The sequence below is a fragment of the Chanodichthys erythropterus genome, chromosome 24 (genome assembly GCF_024489055.1).
Source record: "Chanodichthys erythropterus isolate Z2021 chromosome 24, ASM2448905v1, whole genome shotgun sequence".
Classification (NCBI taxonomy): Eukaryota; Metazoa; Chordata; class Actinopteri; order Cypriniformes; family Xenocyprididae; genus Chanodichthys; species Chanodichthys erythropterus.
This window is the reverse complement of record NC_090244.1, coordinates 14,760,684-14,778,096: the sequence shown is the minus strand read 5'-3', so window position 1 is coordinate 14,778,096 and position 17,413 is coordinate 14,760,684. Positions and strand designations below refer to the sequence as shown.

The following is a 17,413-nucleotide window of genomic DNA, read 5'->3' as shown; positions in this document are numbered from 1 at the left end:
ACTGCTCAACGTCAACATGACGACTGCTGCGTTCCGGAAACGTGCTCCACCAATCCTGTCGCAGGATTCGCGTCACGTGATCTTCGAAATCAGCCTGGCCACGAAATTTGAAATGTGAAAACAGATCGCTATTCGCTAGTGCTAGTTATTTATTGTGATCAGACAACACTACGATTAATAAATATATCCCCAGAGCGGAAACAAACAGTAAGTATTTTGGTTGTAGTAAGTGTTTATCATCTGTTTTTAAGATTAAAATTAAAATAGGATCGGTGATTAAACCGTATGAATCCATGACTTCTGTTATGTTTATGTGTTGGTTATAAGGTAAAAGGGCTCGTTTTATTGAGTAATGTTCGTTTTTTTCGAGTATTTTAAACTGCATTTGGGTTAAAATGTACTTGTTGGTGTTTCAAACATCGAAAAGTGGAACCATATTAACTGTGAACTGATGTTAGCAGGACTTTGGCCTTCATTTGTGTTCCTGGCTGAAGATGGCATCACTCACGCACAGTGGTAATGATGTTTTATCTGCTCACAATATGTCTAACCTTACAAAAACGAACTGTTGTGGTATCATGGTACTGGCCAGAAATAAAAAATAAAAAAAACAGTACTATGGTACATGTCAAAAACACCACAGTATTTGTACTTTTTTTGTAAGTGTAGTATAAAAAGCCACAACTATAAACACTGGCATATTGGAATATATTTAACGTATTTTATCAGTTAAAAGAGTTTTTTTTTGTGTGTGTGTGTTTTTTACTTCTAGATTTTGTTTCACTGGCTGAGGAGAAATTTGACTTTGACGTTTCATTGTCACCTGCGAGGTTTGTTTTCAATGTTCAATACATTTAAAGCAGTGTTGTTATTAACTAAAACTTTTTAAAATATGTTTTGGTAATTGAAACAAAGCTAAAATAACTTAAATTTAAAAATAAGTTATAATACATTTAAGCACTAAAGTTGCTAAAACTGAAATGAAAAAAAGCTGAATAGAAATATAAAAGAAAAAACTCATAAAAATGACAAAAGCACATAACAAAATTACTAAAACTTGACCTTGATATTAAAAAGAGAGCTTTTATTTTCATATTTTCAGTTATTTCAACAAAACTAATGAATACTATAATTAGTATTAAAGGGTTAGTTCACCCAAAAATGAAAATAATGTCACGTTTATTACTTACCCTCATGTCTTTCTACACCTGTAAGACCTTCATTCATCTTTGGAACACAAATTAAGATATTCTTGATGAAATCCGATGGCTCAGTGAGGCCTGCATAGCCAGCAATGATATTTCCTCTCTCAAGATCCATTAATGTACTAAAAACTTGTTTAAATCGGTATATGTGAGTACAATGCTTCAATTTTAATATTATAAAGCGACGAGAATATCAACAAATATAACAACTTATATATTGATGGCCGATTTCAAAACACTGCTTCAGTAAGCTTCAGAGCGTTATGAATCAGTGTATCGAATCATGATTCGGATCGTGTGTCAAACCACCAAACTGCTGAAATCACGTGACTTTGGCGCTCTGAACTGCTGATTCGACACAGAAGATTCATAACGCTCCGAATCTTTCTGAAGCAGTGTTTTGAAATCGGCCATCACTATATAAGTCATTATGTTGTTTTTTTTGGTGCACAAAAAATATTCTTGTCACTTTATAATATTAAGACAGAACCACTGTACTCACATGAACTGATTTAAATATGTTTTTAGTACATTAATGGATCTTGAGAGAGGAAATGTCATTGCTGGCTATGCAGGCCTCACTGAGCCATCAGATTTCAACAAAAATATCTTAATTTGTGTTTGTGTTCAGGTGTGAAACGACATGAGGGTGAGTAATTAATAACATTATTTTCATTTTTGGGTGAACTAACCCTTTCATACTAAAATAACAGGTCAGTTTAGGCAATGCATTTTTAATGTCAAATGTTCTCTCATAGCACTAAAGGAGATTACGATGTTGAGGATGAGGTCTTCGTGGGTCCGGTCGGTCATAAAGAGAAATGCATTTCTCATGGAATGGAGATTCATGTGAAGGACAGTTTGAGCAGCGGTCCGTCTTTAGGAGATGAGCCTAGCTGGAGCCCACTCACAGGAGAGAAGTTTGATGAAATCTGCAAAGAAGCTCATCTGCTCGCCAGCCACCTCGAGCAAACCATCACTGACTCTGTAGCCGAGAGCAGCGTAGTGTCCTTGTGCCAAGCTGAGGAAACGGAGACGTTCGAGGAGGACACAACAGCCAAACTGAGCATGTTCAGCAAGCCAGCTGATGTTCTGAGTCCCATCAAAAGAGAGACCTTTCTTGTGCAGGACAGTCCTATGAAGCAGCTTCCCCCCGCCATTCAGAAACGAATGCTGAAGGCTAACGGGTTTGTCAAGCCACGTCTCAGTACGTCGAGTCCAGTCAGGCCGGCTGTGACGCATCCTAAGATGGCTGCCAGAGGCAAAGCCCTTGTGGCTAGTAGTGGGGTGTTACCCAGCAAACCCACAGCCCATGGGAACTCACGACTTTCCTCCTGCACAAAACTGCCACCAGCCACTAAAACAAGGCTTCCTCCTCCCAGCAAAGTATAAACACTTTAATATCAATTTGTTTATACACTGTTACTGTTTGACATACAAAATTTATTTTGGCTTTATCAATGTCTTTCAGGGTAATTTTAGTCTGAAGCGCAGTCCCAGCTGTAGAAACACAAGCAGAGCTGGTTCTTCTGAAGACCTTCTCTCTGATACCACCAGTGTTGCTTCTGATGTCAGCGATTCCTCCTTAAACACTAGTTTGCCAGGAAGAAGCAGCATTCCGACCCGGAACAAGGTAAAAGGACCTGTCGTCATTGTATGCTGTTTTATTCTTCAAGCAAACTTTTGGGTTGTACTGCTCAGGAATAGCTTTAGAAATAAATCTAAACCTCTGAAAGCAAAAGTGGTTTTGCTTTCGCAACCAAACACACAGCGTCTCCGCAACATGATGACAACACTTCAATTCACTGAAGCCTCGTCTTCTCTCTTTCTGTATGCCTTTAAGTGGCATTATGCTAATATCTCACATTGTGACGTGGATGTGAGCAGTGTTGTCTGATAGTAAATTGCTTTGTGGGAAAAGGAAAACATTAAACATTAAAAAGCATCATATGACACCTTTTAATACTTATTTTTCAGGACTCTTTGATGAATAGCTTTTTCAAAAGAACTGCTTTTATTTGAAATCGAGATCTTTTGTAACATTATAAATGTCACTTTTGATCAATTTAATGTGTCCTTTCTGAATAAAAGTGTTAATTTCTTTAAGAAAATCTTTTTAGACCCCAGACTTTTAAAAAGTATTGTACATTGTATTTAAAATGCACAATAGGTTTGTTTTGTCATTTAGTGTAATTTACCACTAATTGAGGATGATGCACGATTTTAGTAATTGGTTGACAATACAGATTAAAGGTATTTATATTTAAACATTTCTCAATATCATTTAGACAGAATTGCGAGCTCCATCTGCTCTTAAAGCTCCTTCACTTCAGAACTCTAGAGTTGTGGACAGGAGGAGAAACACCTCGTCCTCGTCGTCTTCTGTGTCCAGCATCAACTCTAGTCTAACTATCTCTCCAGGAAGCAAAGGTGACGTTTCCTACCTTTTACCATCATCTAATGCTTACTTATAGTTTTGAATAACACTAATAATTGGGTTAGTTCACCCAAAAATGAAAATTGTCATTAATTTCTCACCCTCTTGATGTTCCACATCCGTAAGACCTTCGTTCATCTTCGGAACACAATTTAAGATATTTTTGATGAAATCTGAGAGTTCTCTGACATCCCATAGACTGCAACATTATTACCATTTTCAAGGCCCAGAAAGGTAGTAAAGACATTGTTAAAATAGTCCATGTGCCTACAGTGGTTCAACCACAGATTTTAAATTTTTGGGTGAACTAATCCTTTAAAATGAGTATCCATTTGTCATGCTGTACATTGATGTTATGCCTAAACTTAATAAGTATTTATTCATTTATTTTTTTATTTTTTTTATGATTGAATTGTTTGAATTATATTATATTATATTATATTGAATTGAATTATAAAGATGTATTTTTGATAAATCAAAATCTTCCACATTTTCTTAAGTTTTACTTTAAAGTGCAAGTGATGAGAGCAACTTGGGTGTCTACTGCCATCTGCTGGTTATTAACTTAAATAAACTCCTTCTCTCACCAGCCAAACTCAATTCATCCTTGAACTCCAGCACTAACAGCATCAGTGCTCGTTCACATAGCAATGTGAGCAGGTTGCCGAGCTCTAGCCGCAAATCCTCTGTTGTTAGCAGAAACCCAGAGCCCCCTGTCAGCAGGCGGACCTCCATTTCTACGCAGGGAAGGAGAGCATCTGAACTTCTCCCCAGGCCTGTCAAAGCTACACCCATTAAGAGAACGGACCCATTTCCACCTCCACAGCTTCAGACCCCAGCAAAGTCTACAGCTGAAAAGACCACTATATCCAGCATCCCTGCATCTAATGCTAAGATTGGAAGTGCTGTAAGGGGAAACCCTAAACTCAGGGTCCCAGTGGTGCCAACACCCACAAACTACCTGAGGGGAGTTCGCAAATCTGAGGGTGAGGAAAAAAATAGTCATGATAATGCATATATGAACTATTAGGATGAACCTCATTCAACCTGTCAAGAGCATATCATGTTGCACACCAAAATCAAAAAAAAAAAAAAAAAAAATGGTAACGCTTTACAATAAGGTCTCATTTGTTAATATTAATTCATGAATTAACTAACAATGAACAATATGTTTACTGCCATTTTTAACCATTCTTAATGTTAATTAATAAAAATGTTTGTGTCCATGTTAGTTTACATTGAATTAATGTTAAAATATACAACTTTTGATCTTAAATATGAATTGGTAAATGTTGAGATTAAGATTAAATGCTGTAGAATTGTTTTATTGTTAGTTCATGTTAACAAATGAAACCATATTGTAAAGTGTTAAATTGTAATAATGTCTCAAAGCAAAAAATCTTAAGACAATTTATCCACAAATTCTCCCATCCACAAAATTAAAGGGAAAAATATTTTAAACGGAAAAATTATGTTTTGAGGAAAAAAATGCTGCATGAATACACAATATATCTGTTTATAATGAATAATTTTTAATTAATTCTTAATAAACTTTTATTTCACATTTTTTATATATATATATATATATATATATATATATATATATATATATAAGTAAATTATGCTAAATACAGAATATATTAAGGCAATAATTATTTAATGTTACTATTTAAATATAGAAATTTAATGAAAATGCAGAACATCTTACAATGCAAAAACATCCTAATTGTCCTACAAAGAGGGTTATTTTTATGTTGAATTCTTTTAATTTTAATGTGAAATGTGATATTTAACCAGGACATTATTGCATTAAGTCATGCTAACTTCTAATGATTTTATAGTTTCCTCCTCACCTGACGTCCCTCGTATCATGAAGCCAAAGAAATTATTATCTTCATGCAGTGTGGAGAGGTAATATAGTACTATTTTCTCAGAACATTCCAGTTCTTTTGAAGGATTCTCTTAACTCTTTGTATACATGTCTTTGTAGTATTCCTGATAATCTAGTCGGTCCCCCAGCGGGCCTCCTGACACCCTTGGCTATGGGCAGTAAACTACGGAGACCCTCGGCTCTTCCAACCCCTGTCAACCGCCGTATCTCTGGCATCCCTGCTCTCACACCCAAGAGCGTGTCACGCCTGAGTAAACCTCCCCAGGTCACAGAGCGCTCTTCGACCTCCAGCCAAGGGGCCGCTCATCCAAGGTACTACTTTTGGCTGTCAAACTGAGTCTAAGACACTTAGTGGATCTCAGTTATTCTATAGCTTGTCTCAATCTCTGTATGAGTAGAAATCAAACTGTCTATCTATACAGCCCAGAAAACATGAAGGAAAGTGAGAAACTGGAAGATAAGCAAACCTCAGTGTCAAATGAGGAGACCTGCCCTCCATCTGACCTCCAGCCCTGCTCCCTGGTCTTTAATTTGGAGGATGAGCCTGAAGGACCTCCTGTCTGTGAGCCAGCAGTTGTGGAGAATCCCTCTGAGCCTTCGTCACATGATCCAGAGCCTCCTGAGGTCGACATGAAACCCCCAATACTTCCAAACACAGTGGACACACAAAAACACCACCTGCTGAAGAACAAAGAGGATGTTAAAGAGGTAAAATAAACTCAATTTGAATGATAGATAATGATGATAATGATAAAGAATGATGATAAAATGTGTTTAAAAAAAAAACTAAAGTTCTGAAAATTATGCAATTGTAGGTTTTGCTCGTGGACGCACCTGCACCAGCACTTCAGCTGTCAGAGAAGATGCTTATTGATCTTTCCAACACCCCAGACCTGATCAAGACCTCCTCTGCAAAGCCTTGGGGAGGACAGGTGAGAGGACATTTGATGTATTATACACAATATTGTTCCAAAGTTTGGGGTCGGTAAGATTTTTTTACAAGTTTTTGAAAGAAGTCTCTTAAGCTCATCAAGGCTGCATTTATTTAGTTACAAGCTGAATTTTCAGCATCATTACTCCAGTCTTCAGTGTCACATGATCCTTCAGAAATCATTCTGATATGCTGATTTGCTGCTCAAGAAACACTTCTTATTGTTATCAATGTTTAAAAAAAAATTGTGAAAACCATGTTCTAAATTTTTCAGGATTCTTTGATGAATAGAAAGTTCTAAATAGCTGCAATTATTAGAAATGGAACATTTATAAATGTTACAATCTTACTTGTCCTTGCTGAATAAAAGTATAAAACTCCAAGCTTTTGAACTGTAGTGTACATTCTCATATTGCTTGCATTATTCAACTATGTATACTGTTTATTTAATGATTATTAATTTATCCCCCAGTTAATTGACCTGAGTTCGCCTCTTATAAAGTGGAGTCCAGAGGACAAGAAAGAAAATACGGAGAACGCGGCTCCACTGATCGACTTGTCTTTTTAGAGGACCAACAGAATTTACTGTGAACTGTGCCAAGAAAAAATATTAACTGGAGCATTTCAAATACTGAAGAAATCAATCTAATGAGGGAGCTTGGATGCTGCTGTGCTTTATTACACTTTGATTGTGACCTTCTTTTTGTGTTGTCTGTCCTACATAATTGTATGTAATTATGGTGATCTGCAGTATTTTTTAGAAATGAAAGTTGTATTTCCTCCAAAAGGTACAAATAAATGTTAAATTTACAATGTTGTCATTGTTAGTAGTATAATTTCAGTGTTACCACTGCACACAAACAAACTCCTATACAGTAGGGGGCGGTATTCATTCTCTGTTCTCAGATCTTTAACATATGAAGTGTAGAATAAGAAGCCAATAGAGCAGCATGACCATTTAGCCGATTCAAAGTTTATTTAGACTGCTTAATTAAATGCAGTTTGTTTCATAATTTGTAACTTAATCTCATCTTGTGATTTAAACCAGTCCGTCTGGTTAACTGAGATGTAACAATGTCAACGCTCGTACTGGATAATGGTGCGTACTTCGCCAAAATCGGTTACAGTCATGAGAAAGTCAGGTACAGTGCTTTTATTATGCATTTCATTGCGCTATATTATGTGGTAGTAGTTATGTTAAGCTAAATACCGAATCTTTTTTCCATTAGTGTTATCCCAAATTGCCAATTCCGTTCGAAGACCTCCAGGTTGAAAACTTTCACTGCCAATCAGCTGGATGAAATCAAAGACCCGTCCGGACTCTTCTACATCCTCCCGTTTCAAAAGGTACCGCCTCAGTATGAATATAAACTTCACTGCATTCTATATAAATGCCTTACTTCATCTCTTCTGCATCTATATCAGGGGTATCTTGTGAACTGGGATGTGCAGCGCAAAGTCTGGGATCATCTGTTTGGAAAGGAGATGTTTAAGGTACTTGAATGATTACAAACATCACATTTTCTGTTTCATAAATGTAGAGTATGAGATATTACACATTATATTTGCAGGTGGACTTTGCTGATACCAACATTGTGATAACAGAACCGTACTTCAACTTCACCTCAATTCAAGAATCCATGAATGAGATTTTATTTGAAGAATATCAGTTCCAGTCCGCCCTCAGAATTAATGGCAAGTATAGTGTACTAGGATGCAGCCTACTTAGATTATGTACGAGGATTCCATAAATCTGAAGATGTCATTTTGTTTTTCAGCTGGATCTTTGAGTGCTCATCGATACTTCCATGAGAAAAACTCTGAGCTGTGTTGCATTGTGGTGGACAGCGGCTTCTCCTTCACACACATCGTTCCTTATTGCAGGGGAAGAAAGATGAAAGAAGGAATCTGCAGGTGAGCTGCTCATTAGCCTAAAATCATTATATAAAGTCATAGAAACACTGAACATTTTATGAATCTCTGTGCACTTCCTAGAATGAATGTAGGAGGAAAGCTGCTCACCAACCATTTGAAGGAGATCATTTCATACAGGTAGGCTTGCCGCCATTTGAGTAAGATAATTCTTTGGTGGTGTTTCTCTTTGAACTCGTCGATCTTTGTCTTAAAGGCAGCTGCATGTGATGGATGAGACCCACGTGATCAATCAGGTCAAGGAGGATGTGTGTTACGTGTCTCAAGATTTCTACAAGGACATGGAGATTGCACAGTAAGTTTGCATCAACTTGATCATAACAAATTAGCAATGTATTGCATTAGCAAATTACACATATATTAGTGCTGTCAAATTGATTGATTAATCGCATCTAATACTCATATTATGTAAACAAACTTGTTAGATGCGATTAATCAATTTGACAGCACTAATATATATATAAGTTGATGTATTATTCATCAAGGATGCATTACATTGATCAAAGACAATAAATAATATAATATATTAAGCAGCACAACTGTTTTCAACATTGATAAGAATAATAAAAAATGTTTCTTGAGCAGCAAATCAGAATGATTTCTGAAGGATCATGTGACACTGAAGACTGGAGTAATGATGCTGAAAATTCAGCTTTGATTGAAGGAATACATTACATTGTATAATACATTTAAAATAGGAAACAGTTATTTTAAATTATAAAATAATTACATATAGTTATTGATTAAATGGTATAAATACAGTTATCATTGTATTGATGCTTCCAATGCTATTATTAGCATTATGTAATTTTGATATGTAGGCATATAGGCTATGCCTACATCCATAGTTACATCCTGGCAGGAATAATCTTTTATGAACTTAAAGCCAGACATGCCTCTGCTCCAATTTAATTGTTTTAAAAATAGCAGGAGGAGAAATTGAAATCAAGGTTCCTTTAGAAGAAAATCGTTCTTAGTAATATTTAACTTCTTAATTAGTTCAATGAATGTTAGTGTTGCACTGATATTTTTTATTATTATTATTTTAATTTTTTATGAAACATAAATTAAAATAGCTTATTAGTTTAGTCAAAAACCTAAACGGAAAACGAAAATAAATTTGGTTAGTCAATTAATGAAATAAAATGCATTTAATAATCAACAATCAAATAAAAGTTTTAAAATAAAATATTTATCTATATAAGGGATTTTTATATAAACATTTTAATATAATTGTTTCTACTCCAATTTGTTGGTTAAATATAAACTTTTAAATGATTGCGGTAAACTTAGGCTACATTAACGAAGACAACAACAGGTTAAGTCAAAATATGAATATATGCTGTATATTAAATGCTATTTTAGGGTTATTTCTAGCTAACTATCCAATTTATGGTCATTGAATGACTTTTCTGAGGTAAATGTGGCGTTTTGTGACATTGTTCTCAAGATGTTTTATTGTCGTCTTTCCGCGGTTGAAACACTGATTGATTGATCGATTATGCAATAGTTTAACATGCAATAGTTTGATACACGATACATTTCGGGAAATTCTGTATCCTACAACATTCTTTCTGCTGCTCATTCATGTTTACTGCTGTAATAGTAGTAAAGACTAAAGAGGAAATGAGGATTACTTCACGCTTGATCTGCGCTATATGTCTGAGCTGAGCCTGAGGCGCTATGGAAGAAAGTTTTTCGTCACTTAACAATAAGAAAGGTAACTGCAAATTTATCTCTCAGTTCTGACTTTACCCCCCTCAGAATTGCATGAAATAAAGTTGCAAATGTGTGCATAAATTTATTATAAGATATAAAATTGCAATTCTGAAAAGAAAAAAAAAGTCTTTTGCCCCTCCGAATTGGACATTATATCTCTAAATTCTGAGAAAAGAAGTCAGAATTGTGAGATTTAAAAATTGCAATTATCTTTTAAAATAGTTTTCGACAGAATTTAAAACTTGAGAAAGACTTTGTTTCATATTAAAGAAGAGTTTATTGTTATTATTGGATGGGTGCAGCTGCCTACGAAAACAAAAATTGCTGTTTCGGCCGCAAATTCTCAATTTCGATCGGTGAATCAAATGATATTGGCCTAAATTCATGTATTTACAGTAAAAGAATAAAGAAATAACTTAATTATGGATTAGACTTACTGACTAGGCTACATTTGCAGAAGAACTTCAGTCATTAGACCATTAGCAGAGCTGGCAAGGGGGCAAATATGTTTGTGCAAAATATAATAATAATAATAACAATAATAATGTCTCGGCAAAGACCAAACATATTTATTTTTCTTAGTTAACTGCACACATCTGGTAACAGTAATGCAGTGCGTCAAGGCTTGCTGTTGTCTTGGCTTTACCTTACAAATGGGCGATGGAAACAACGGTGATATTTTCCCCCTTTTGTGGTAATTTAGCACTAAAAATATGATCTTCTGATTGCATTTTTTGGCTTCACTTGGATGTATACTGTATTATTGATCAAATAAATACAGCCTTGTTGAATAGAAGAGATGTCTTTCAAAAACATTTTAAAAAATCTTGCCAACCCCAAACTTTTAGACACTAGTCAGTGTATATTTAATATAAATAATTCTGATGATTTGACAGATTGAAAGGAGAAGATAATACGGTTATGAGAGACTATGTGCTGCCAGATTTCAGCTCTATCAAAAAGGGATTTTGCAAGGTAAGCAATTTGGCATACTATGAAAAAATTCAACAGTACAACTTTGTCTTTTTTACTTATACAGCATTTTTTTTCTTTGTGCTTCAGCCTCGAGAGGAAATGAATTTTACAGGCAAATATAAGACTGGGGAGCAGATTTTGCGGCTCACCAATGAGAGGTTTGCGGTCCCAGAGATGCTCTTTCACCCCTCTGACATCGGCATTCAGGAGATGGGCATACCTGAGGCTTTGGTCAACTCCATTAACAACATGCCGGAAGGTAGATTTCATCTGGCTTCATCTCTTTAGATGTATTTGTGGTTTAAAATGTTATTTCATTGAAAGTACTCTAATAAATGCCTACTTTTTATGTCCAGAGATGCAGCCCCACTTTTATAAGAACATTGTTCTTACTGGCGGCAACACCTTGTTCCCTGGATTCAGAGATCGGGTTTACAAAGAAGTCCGTGCACTCGCTCCTGTAGAATATGAAGTGTCTGTCGTTCTGCCACAGAAGTATGTTTTGAGAGTTCTGAAAGACATTTTGTTTGGTTATTGTTTGCTGAATATTTCTCTTTTGTTCTCAGTCCTATTTGCTACCCATGGGAAGGAGGAAAGTTATTGGCCGAAAACCCTGACTTTGAAGAGATGGTGGTCACGCGAGATGATTATGAGGAAAATGGACATTATGTATGCGAAGAGAAGTTTGATATTTGACCTGCATATGAATGATCTTTTGGTACAGAAAATTTGAACATTGCACATGTTTTGTATTAAAACTAAGCTGTATATTGGCAACTGTAAATTACATTCAATATTACTCAGTGGTCAATAGGCTCTTTGACTTTGAATGTGAAAATATGTATTGTTTTTCTGTATAATATAATATTTTTTTTTTTTTATTTTATTTTTTTTTTTTTTACAAAAACTTTTCTTATTGTATATATTAAAATAATGTGAGCTGTAGAAATAAAACTTCTCTTTTTTACTCTTGACTCTTGGTTAGAAAATTTATTTAACCTATGTTTTGAAGCCAATTATATGATTAGTAGCTTATGTTTCAGTTAAAGACCTATGGTTTCAGTATAGTTAGAACATGGTTCCCTCATCTCGGTTGCATAAAATTTTGTGACATTTTGTCCATTATCAGTCTATATACACACACACACACAAAAAATCTCTGGCTTGAGTCGGCTGTTCTGAAGGTGTTAAAAAAATCACATTCTTGTTGTTTGGGCTCAATATGACTGCAATAGAGAGCATTTTTATAGAAATTTGCAAATAAAATCAGTAATTTCAGCATAAATCTGAACATTTCTACACCTAAATGAAGGACTGGTACTATGGCACAAATGCAGTGTGGAATGAACATGATCGCACACAAAGATGTTCACTCATATCTGCTTATTGCTGATTCTTTTTTTTTTTTCGTTGTTGGCTTTATTTACTTTTTTAAAATGTATTTCTTATTCTTAATTTAATTATTTATATATATATTTGAATTATTGGAATAAATAATATGTAATTACAATCAAGTCTCATCTTTTAGTGGCAACTTATGTGGCATTATTGCAAATTTATGTGACATTATTGCAAAAACAAGACACTACAAAAGACAAACAACAATAACAAATTCTAAACTTTAACAAAAATACTGATTTAATACTTTAAATGTATATATTCACTAATATATATATATATATATATATATATATATATATATATATATATATATATATATATATATATCCAGAGAAATGAATGGATCTCTATGGGCCTCTGCTGGACAGATATGGTAATTACCCCTATTTTTCTAAAACTTTAATTCCTACAAGCTTTTCCCTAACCAGCAGATGGCAAAATTCTGTATCTAACACAGATTAATATCCAGAAACAACTCATATTTAATTTTTATCATTAGTTTTTTTTTCACATAAAATTTAATATGCATGCTAATGGTTTAGTTGAGGAATTTTGCAGTGTATAGATAAAAAAAGTAATTAATATCCCCCAAAACACAGCATAAACGTATTGATGAGAAGCAAATTAAAAAATATATATCACGTGTATTAAAAAAAAAATTATATATTTTTTATATAATCCCCCTATACATTTTTGGGGTCGTACTGACAACGAGTGTAAACAGGAAACGAAGCTCACCCTCTCGCGCTCAAAATAAAATCCGCGGGAAAACCGCTTCAGAGACGCAGGAGTTCAAACCGTCGCCAAACATTAAAATAATTAAATATCTTTCTTTAAACAGTTATAGAGTAATAACAAACATTAGTAAAAGTAATTAAATTTTAGATAGTTTTCTAGACAGGAGTGATTAGTTAGAGTAGAGAGATCAAACGCGTCAGGTAAGTTATAGATGATTCTGTGTAACGTTAGATTCTTACAGAGAGGAAAACCGAGGCCTACATAAAGCCCGTTTTTAGCTTTTGTGAATAAAAATAGTTTTATTTAACCTACGGTATCTGGTTTAAATTATTTTAATATAATGCTTTCATTATGAACGATATCATGTTTCAGGACTAAGCTAATGATAATTCTTTGAATTGATTAACAGGTGCGGGTTTGTTATTTGTTGCTGCTTTATATTTGAATATATCATCAGACTACCGCAAAATACTCTTCATACAGTGAGACTATGGCAGCTTCAGCGAGAAAACAAAACAAGAAGACCAAACACACTGACAGCTCTACAGACCTGAAAGCGTTTGACTTCAACAACCTGGAGGAAAAGAAAGGAAGCGGATCTGACGATGATACAAGAGATGGTGTGTCTGTGTATTTTATTATATAATAGCTTATTTTATAATCATATACTATAACAAAAAGATAGTTTGTGTTACAATGATGACATTAGAGGTAATACCATGGTATTACCACTCCAAGTTCATTAGAAATATGTAAAGTTATTACCATCCATGGGAATAAAACTAATATATATATATATATATATATATACACACACATACACACACACATACATATGTGAAGCATGTTTTTATGTTGTTCTGATATATTAGAAACTCCAATCATTGACAAGCTGACCAAGAAGAGATCTGCAGAGACGTTTGATGACGATGAACTACATGCTGGTGTGGGGTAAGTCAGCAAGATATATAAACCTAGCGAAGGTTATGAAGCCTTTCTCTGGATCAAAAAATAATTTGCTATCCTTTATCTAGGAATGAGGTTCAAAATATGTTGGAAAGATTCGGTGGTAAGTGAAGTCAACAACTGAGTCATTCCACTAAACTGGTACGATTAGGATTTACACATTTTAGATTTTTTTTTACCAAAATGTATTACTTTTCTGAACACACCACAACATTAATGACATATTTAACTTCCAGAAATACATATTTTCCCATCTCAGGCATCAAATCCCTATTATTATTGGTCATTATTTTAAGTTATGGACACTATGGGAGCTCTCTGAATATTATTATAAAATGTATTTGTGATAAAATCAACATTTTCCTATTAATCAAATGTCCCTCACACTAATTCAGTAATTGCAAATATAAAAGTTACATAAAATCTCAGACTTTTGATATACTAATGCCTGAAATGGGCACTTTTTGTTACAGCAACCTGATCTTTTTCGATCAAAGGCTTAACTTTTTGTTACTAAAATCAGTATTCGTATGATTGCTGTGAACATTTCAGACAGAGTTCAACAAACTTTAAATTTCTTTTTCATAAACTTAAAAAAAATGTAGGTGTGACAGGGTTGTTTTTTTTTTTTTTTAAATTGGCCTCTGCTCTAAATCTACTGATTAAATGGAGAGCGCATGGCATGCATGATATTAAGAAATCATGAATAATGTTGAAATAACAAAGATCATTTTCACAAGTAATAGTTTTCTATCTTTAATTGATGTAACAGGGTTGAGTCGTTAAGCTTGACAAACATAATTTCACAGTGTAATTTAGTTATAATTATTAAAGGAGGTGGTAACTTGCTTGTGTCTTCTCACAATTTTGTTTACAAGACTTCTATGATATCACTTCCTATTAATGGTGTCATATTTGTATCAGTTGATTATTTTTATTGAGGGAGAATGGTTTGTGTAACGGGGTTGAGGGGTTACGGTGATTTTAATGAATAATCATGAATTTACTTACTATATGTAATAATCATGAAAAAACATTACAAGCAAAAAAGCACAGATGGATATTTATAGGAATGGCAAAATGAATGGACTTTTTTCTCATTTTATTATTCATATCCCAAGTACACTTTCATAGAAGGCCTTGAGGGACATGACAAAATAGGTGGTGTCAACTGAAAAAAACTAAATAATTTCTAATATAAAGATAAAATGTATGTCATGTTTTTAAACATTACTAAAGGAGACATTTCAATTAATACAAAAAGCTTTTAAAAATATATTTTGGTCACCCAATAGATAAAAAACACTAAAAAAGGTCAGAGGGACTCAAATCGTACCGGTTTCATGGAATGACTCAACTGCATATGGTCTATTTTGAAACTTGATACTGTATAATACTCAAAAATATGACTGAACGGCCATTTAGCGGACATCAGCAAGGCCATGCAGACCAAAAGGAAGCGCTTGGAGGTTCTCACCAAAAACTCCTTAAAGGGCAGCACTCAGAAACTGGAGCAAATGTGGAAAACCCAGCAGAATCAGAGGTAAATGAAAGCACTCGATGGAAAACGACACATTCTTCCTTATTCGCACCCACTCTGATGTTCATGCTGATTTTTTTGCAGGCAGAAGCTGACACAAGACTATTCTCAGCAGGTGCTCTCTGTGCTTCAGCAGTGGGAAACTGATGTTCAGAAATCTGAGGAGCAGGAGGAGAAACTTAATGTAAAGATGAAGTCAAGAAGTTTTAAAAGTTGAAACGTGTTATTTTGGGGCACAGCATCACGGAAATGTTAATTGTAGGATTAAGGGTCTCGTGAAAAATAGCTTTTTGGGATATCTAGCAGCCATTTAGAGATTTTTGACGTAAACGTCTCTCACTTTGCCTTTGAACTTCCTAATTTCTGTTTTCACAGAATTTGTTTCGCCAGCAGCAGAAGCTCTTCCAGCAGGCGAGGGTTGTGCAAAACCAAAAAATGAAAACCATCAAAGACCTGTATGAGCAGTTCGTCAAGGTTACTGATGCCGTCATCACTTTAATTATTTGAAAATTGACCAAGACCTTTTTTTTTTTCATCATTTGGCTGACCGAGTGAGGTCATTAATTTCTGTGCAGAACATGGAGGAGATGGAGAAAAGCCATGAATCCTTCCTGCAGGGCACACAGATGGAGCTCAGAAAGGAGATGGCTCTGCTGCAGAAGAAGATAATGATGGACACAGTGAGTGCTTCACAAAAAGATTTCACACAACAGAGTTTAGATATTAAAAATGTCTGCTTTAAATAGCCTTTCAGTGTGAAATATTGTATGCTACATTACTGAAATAACTAAAACAGCCTTGGAGCTCGAGGATTTTCTGTAAATTGTTCATAAAATCATTTTTTATTTAAATTGTAAATTCAGTTCAATGTAAGAATGGATTATGAACAATTTAAAGGGTTAGTTCACCCAAAAAATAAAAGGATTCTGTAATTTATTACTCACCCTCATGTCGTTTCACACCCGTAAGACCTTCATTCATCTTCAGAACACAAACTAAGATATTTGCTTTCTATGTGAGATTAAAAAAAACCCTCAGATTTCATCAAAAATATCTTAATTTGTGTTCTGAAGATGAATGAAGGTCTTACGGGTGTGAAACGACATGAGGGTGAGTAATTAATTACAGAATTGTTTTATTTTTTGGGTGAACTAACCCTTTAAGAACAATGAAAATGTATTTAACATATAAAAACAATGCTTTCATTTTATTATTCCAGCAACAACAGGAGATGGCCACTGTTCGGAAGTCCCTCCAATCCATGCTGTTCTGAAAACATCTTTCTGTTCTAATGTCATCAATAGAAATGTGCGGATGACTTAACCTTATGTTCTGAAAGGAAGGTTTCTTTTATTGAATATGAGTTTATAAGTTATCTTTGTTTTTATTTTTTACATCAATTTGTTCATTTTAATATATAATTGTACTCCTGTTGTATTATATGAAACTATCCAAATAGATGCTTCTGTATATTTTTTTAATCTATTAAAGATCTCGCAAATTCAGTTTTCCTTCCTTTGTTGAGGCATTTTCTATTGAACCGGGATGATTTGGGTGGGACATGTCAAAGAGCTTTTCCCTGTTTTAAAATTATCCATTGGCTTGTTACATCACAGCCATGAATCATATATATATATATATATATATATATATATATATATATATATATATATATATA

General features: G+C 34.3%; 3 protein-coding genes across 4 annotated transcripts; all 3 read left to right on the top strand.

Annotated features, from left to right (window-relative positions):
• The first annotated feature begins 76 nt into the window (after positions 1–76).
• gtse1 (G-2 and S-phase expressed 1) lies at positions 77–7,268 on the top strand. Of its 2 annotated transcripts, none has more exons than XM_067379518.1 (12): positions 77–207; positions 462–516; positions 773–830; positions 1,964–2,591; positions 2,677–2,838; positions 3,494–3,635; positions 4,233–4,628; positions 5,484–5,553; positions 5,633–5,845; positions 5,956–6,241; positions 6,349–6,465; positions 6,937–7,268. In XM_067379518.1, exons 2-12 carry the CDS (start codon positions 495–497, stop codon positions 7,030–7,032), a joined length of 2,190 nt encoding a protein of 729 aa, XP_067235619.1. In that variant the 5' UTR covers positions 77–207; positions 462–494; the 3' UTR covers positions 7,033–7,268. The 2 variants fall into 2 exon arrangements, with proteins under 2 accessions (XP_067235619.1, XP_067235618.1); XM_067379517.1 differs by having other exon boundaries at positions 95–207; positions 459–516.
• A 114-nt stretch (positions 7,269–7,382) lies between these two features.
• actr6 (actin related protein 6) lies at positions 7,383–12,028 on the top strand. Its single transcript, XM_067379519.1, has 11 exons — positions 7,383–7,606; positions 7,694–7,811; positions 7,890–7,958; positions 8,036–8,159; positions 8,243–8,378; positions 8,460–8,516; positions 8,593–8,691; positions 11,012–11,090; positions 11,178–11,349; positions 11,447–11,585; positions 11,657–12,028. Exons 1-11 carry the CDS (start codon positions 7,539–7,541, stop codon positions 11,784–11,786), a joined length of 1,191 nt encoding a protein of 396 aa, XP_067235620.1. The 5' UTR covers positions 7,383–7,538; the 3' UTR covers positions 11,787–12,028.
• A 1,691-nt stretch (positions 12,029–13,719) lies between these two features.
• Positions 13,720–17,008, top strand: sycp3 (synaptonemal complex protein 3). The gene is made up of 8 exons (XM_067380148.1): positions 13,720–13,849; positions 14,102–14,180; positions 14,264–14,298; positions 15,621–15,738; positions 15,820–15,919; positions 16,111–16,209; positions 16,311–16,415; positions 16,955–17,008. Exons 1-8 carry the CDS (start codon positions 13,720–13,722, stop codon positions 17,006–17,008), a joined length of 720 nt encoding a protein of 239 aa, XP_067236249.1.
• The last annotated feature ends 405 nt before the right edge of the window (positions 17,009–17,413 follow it).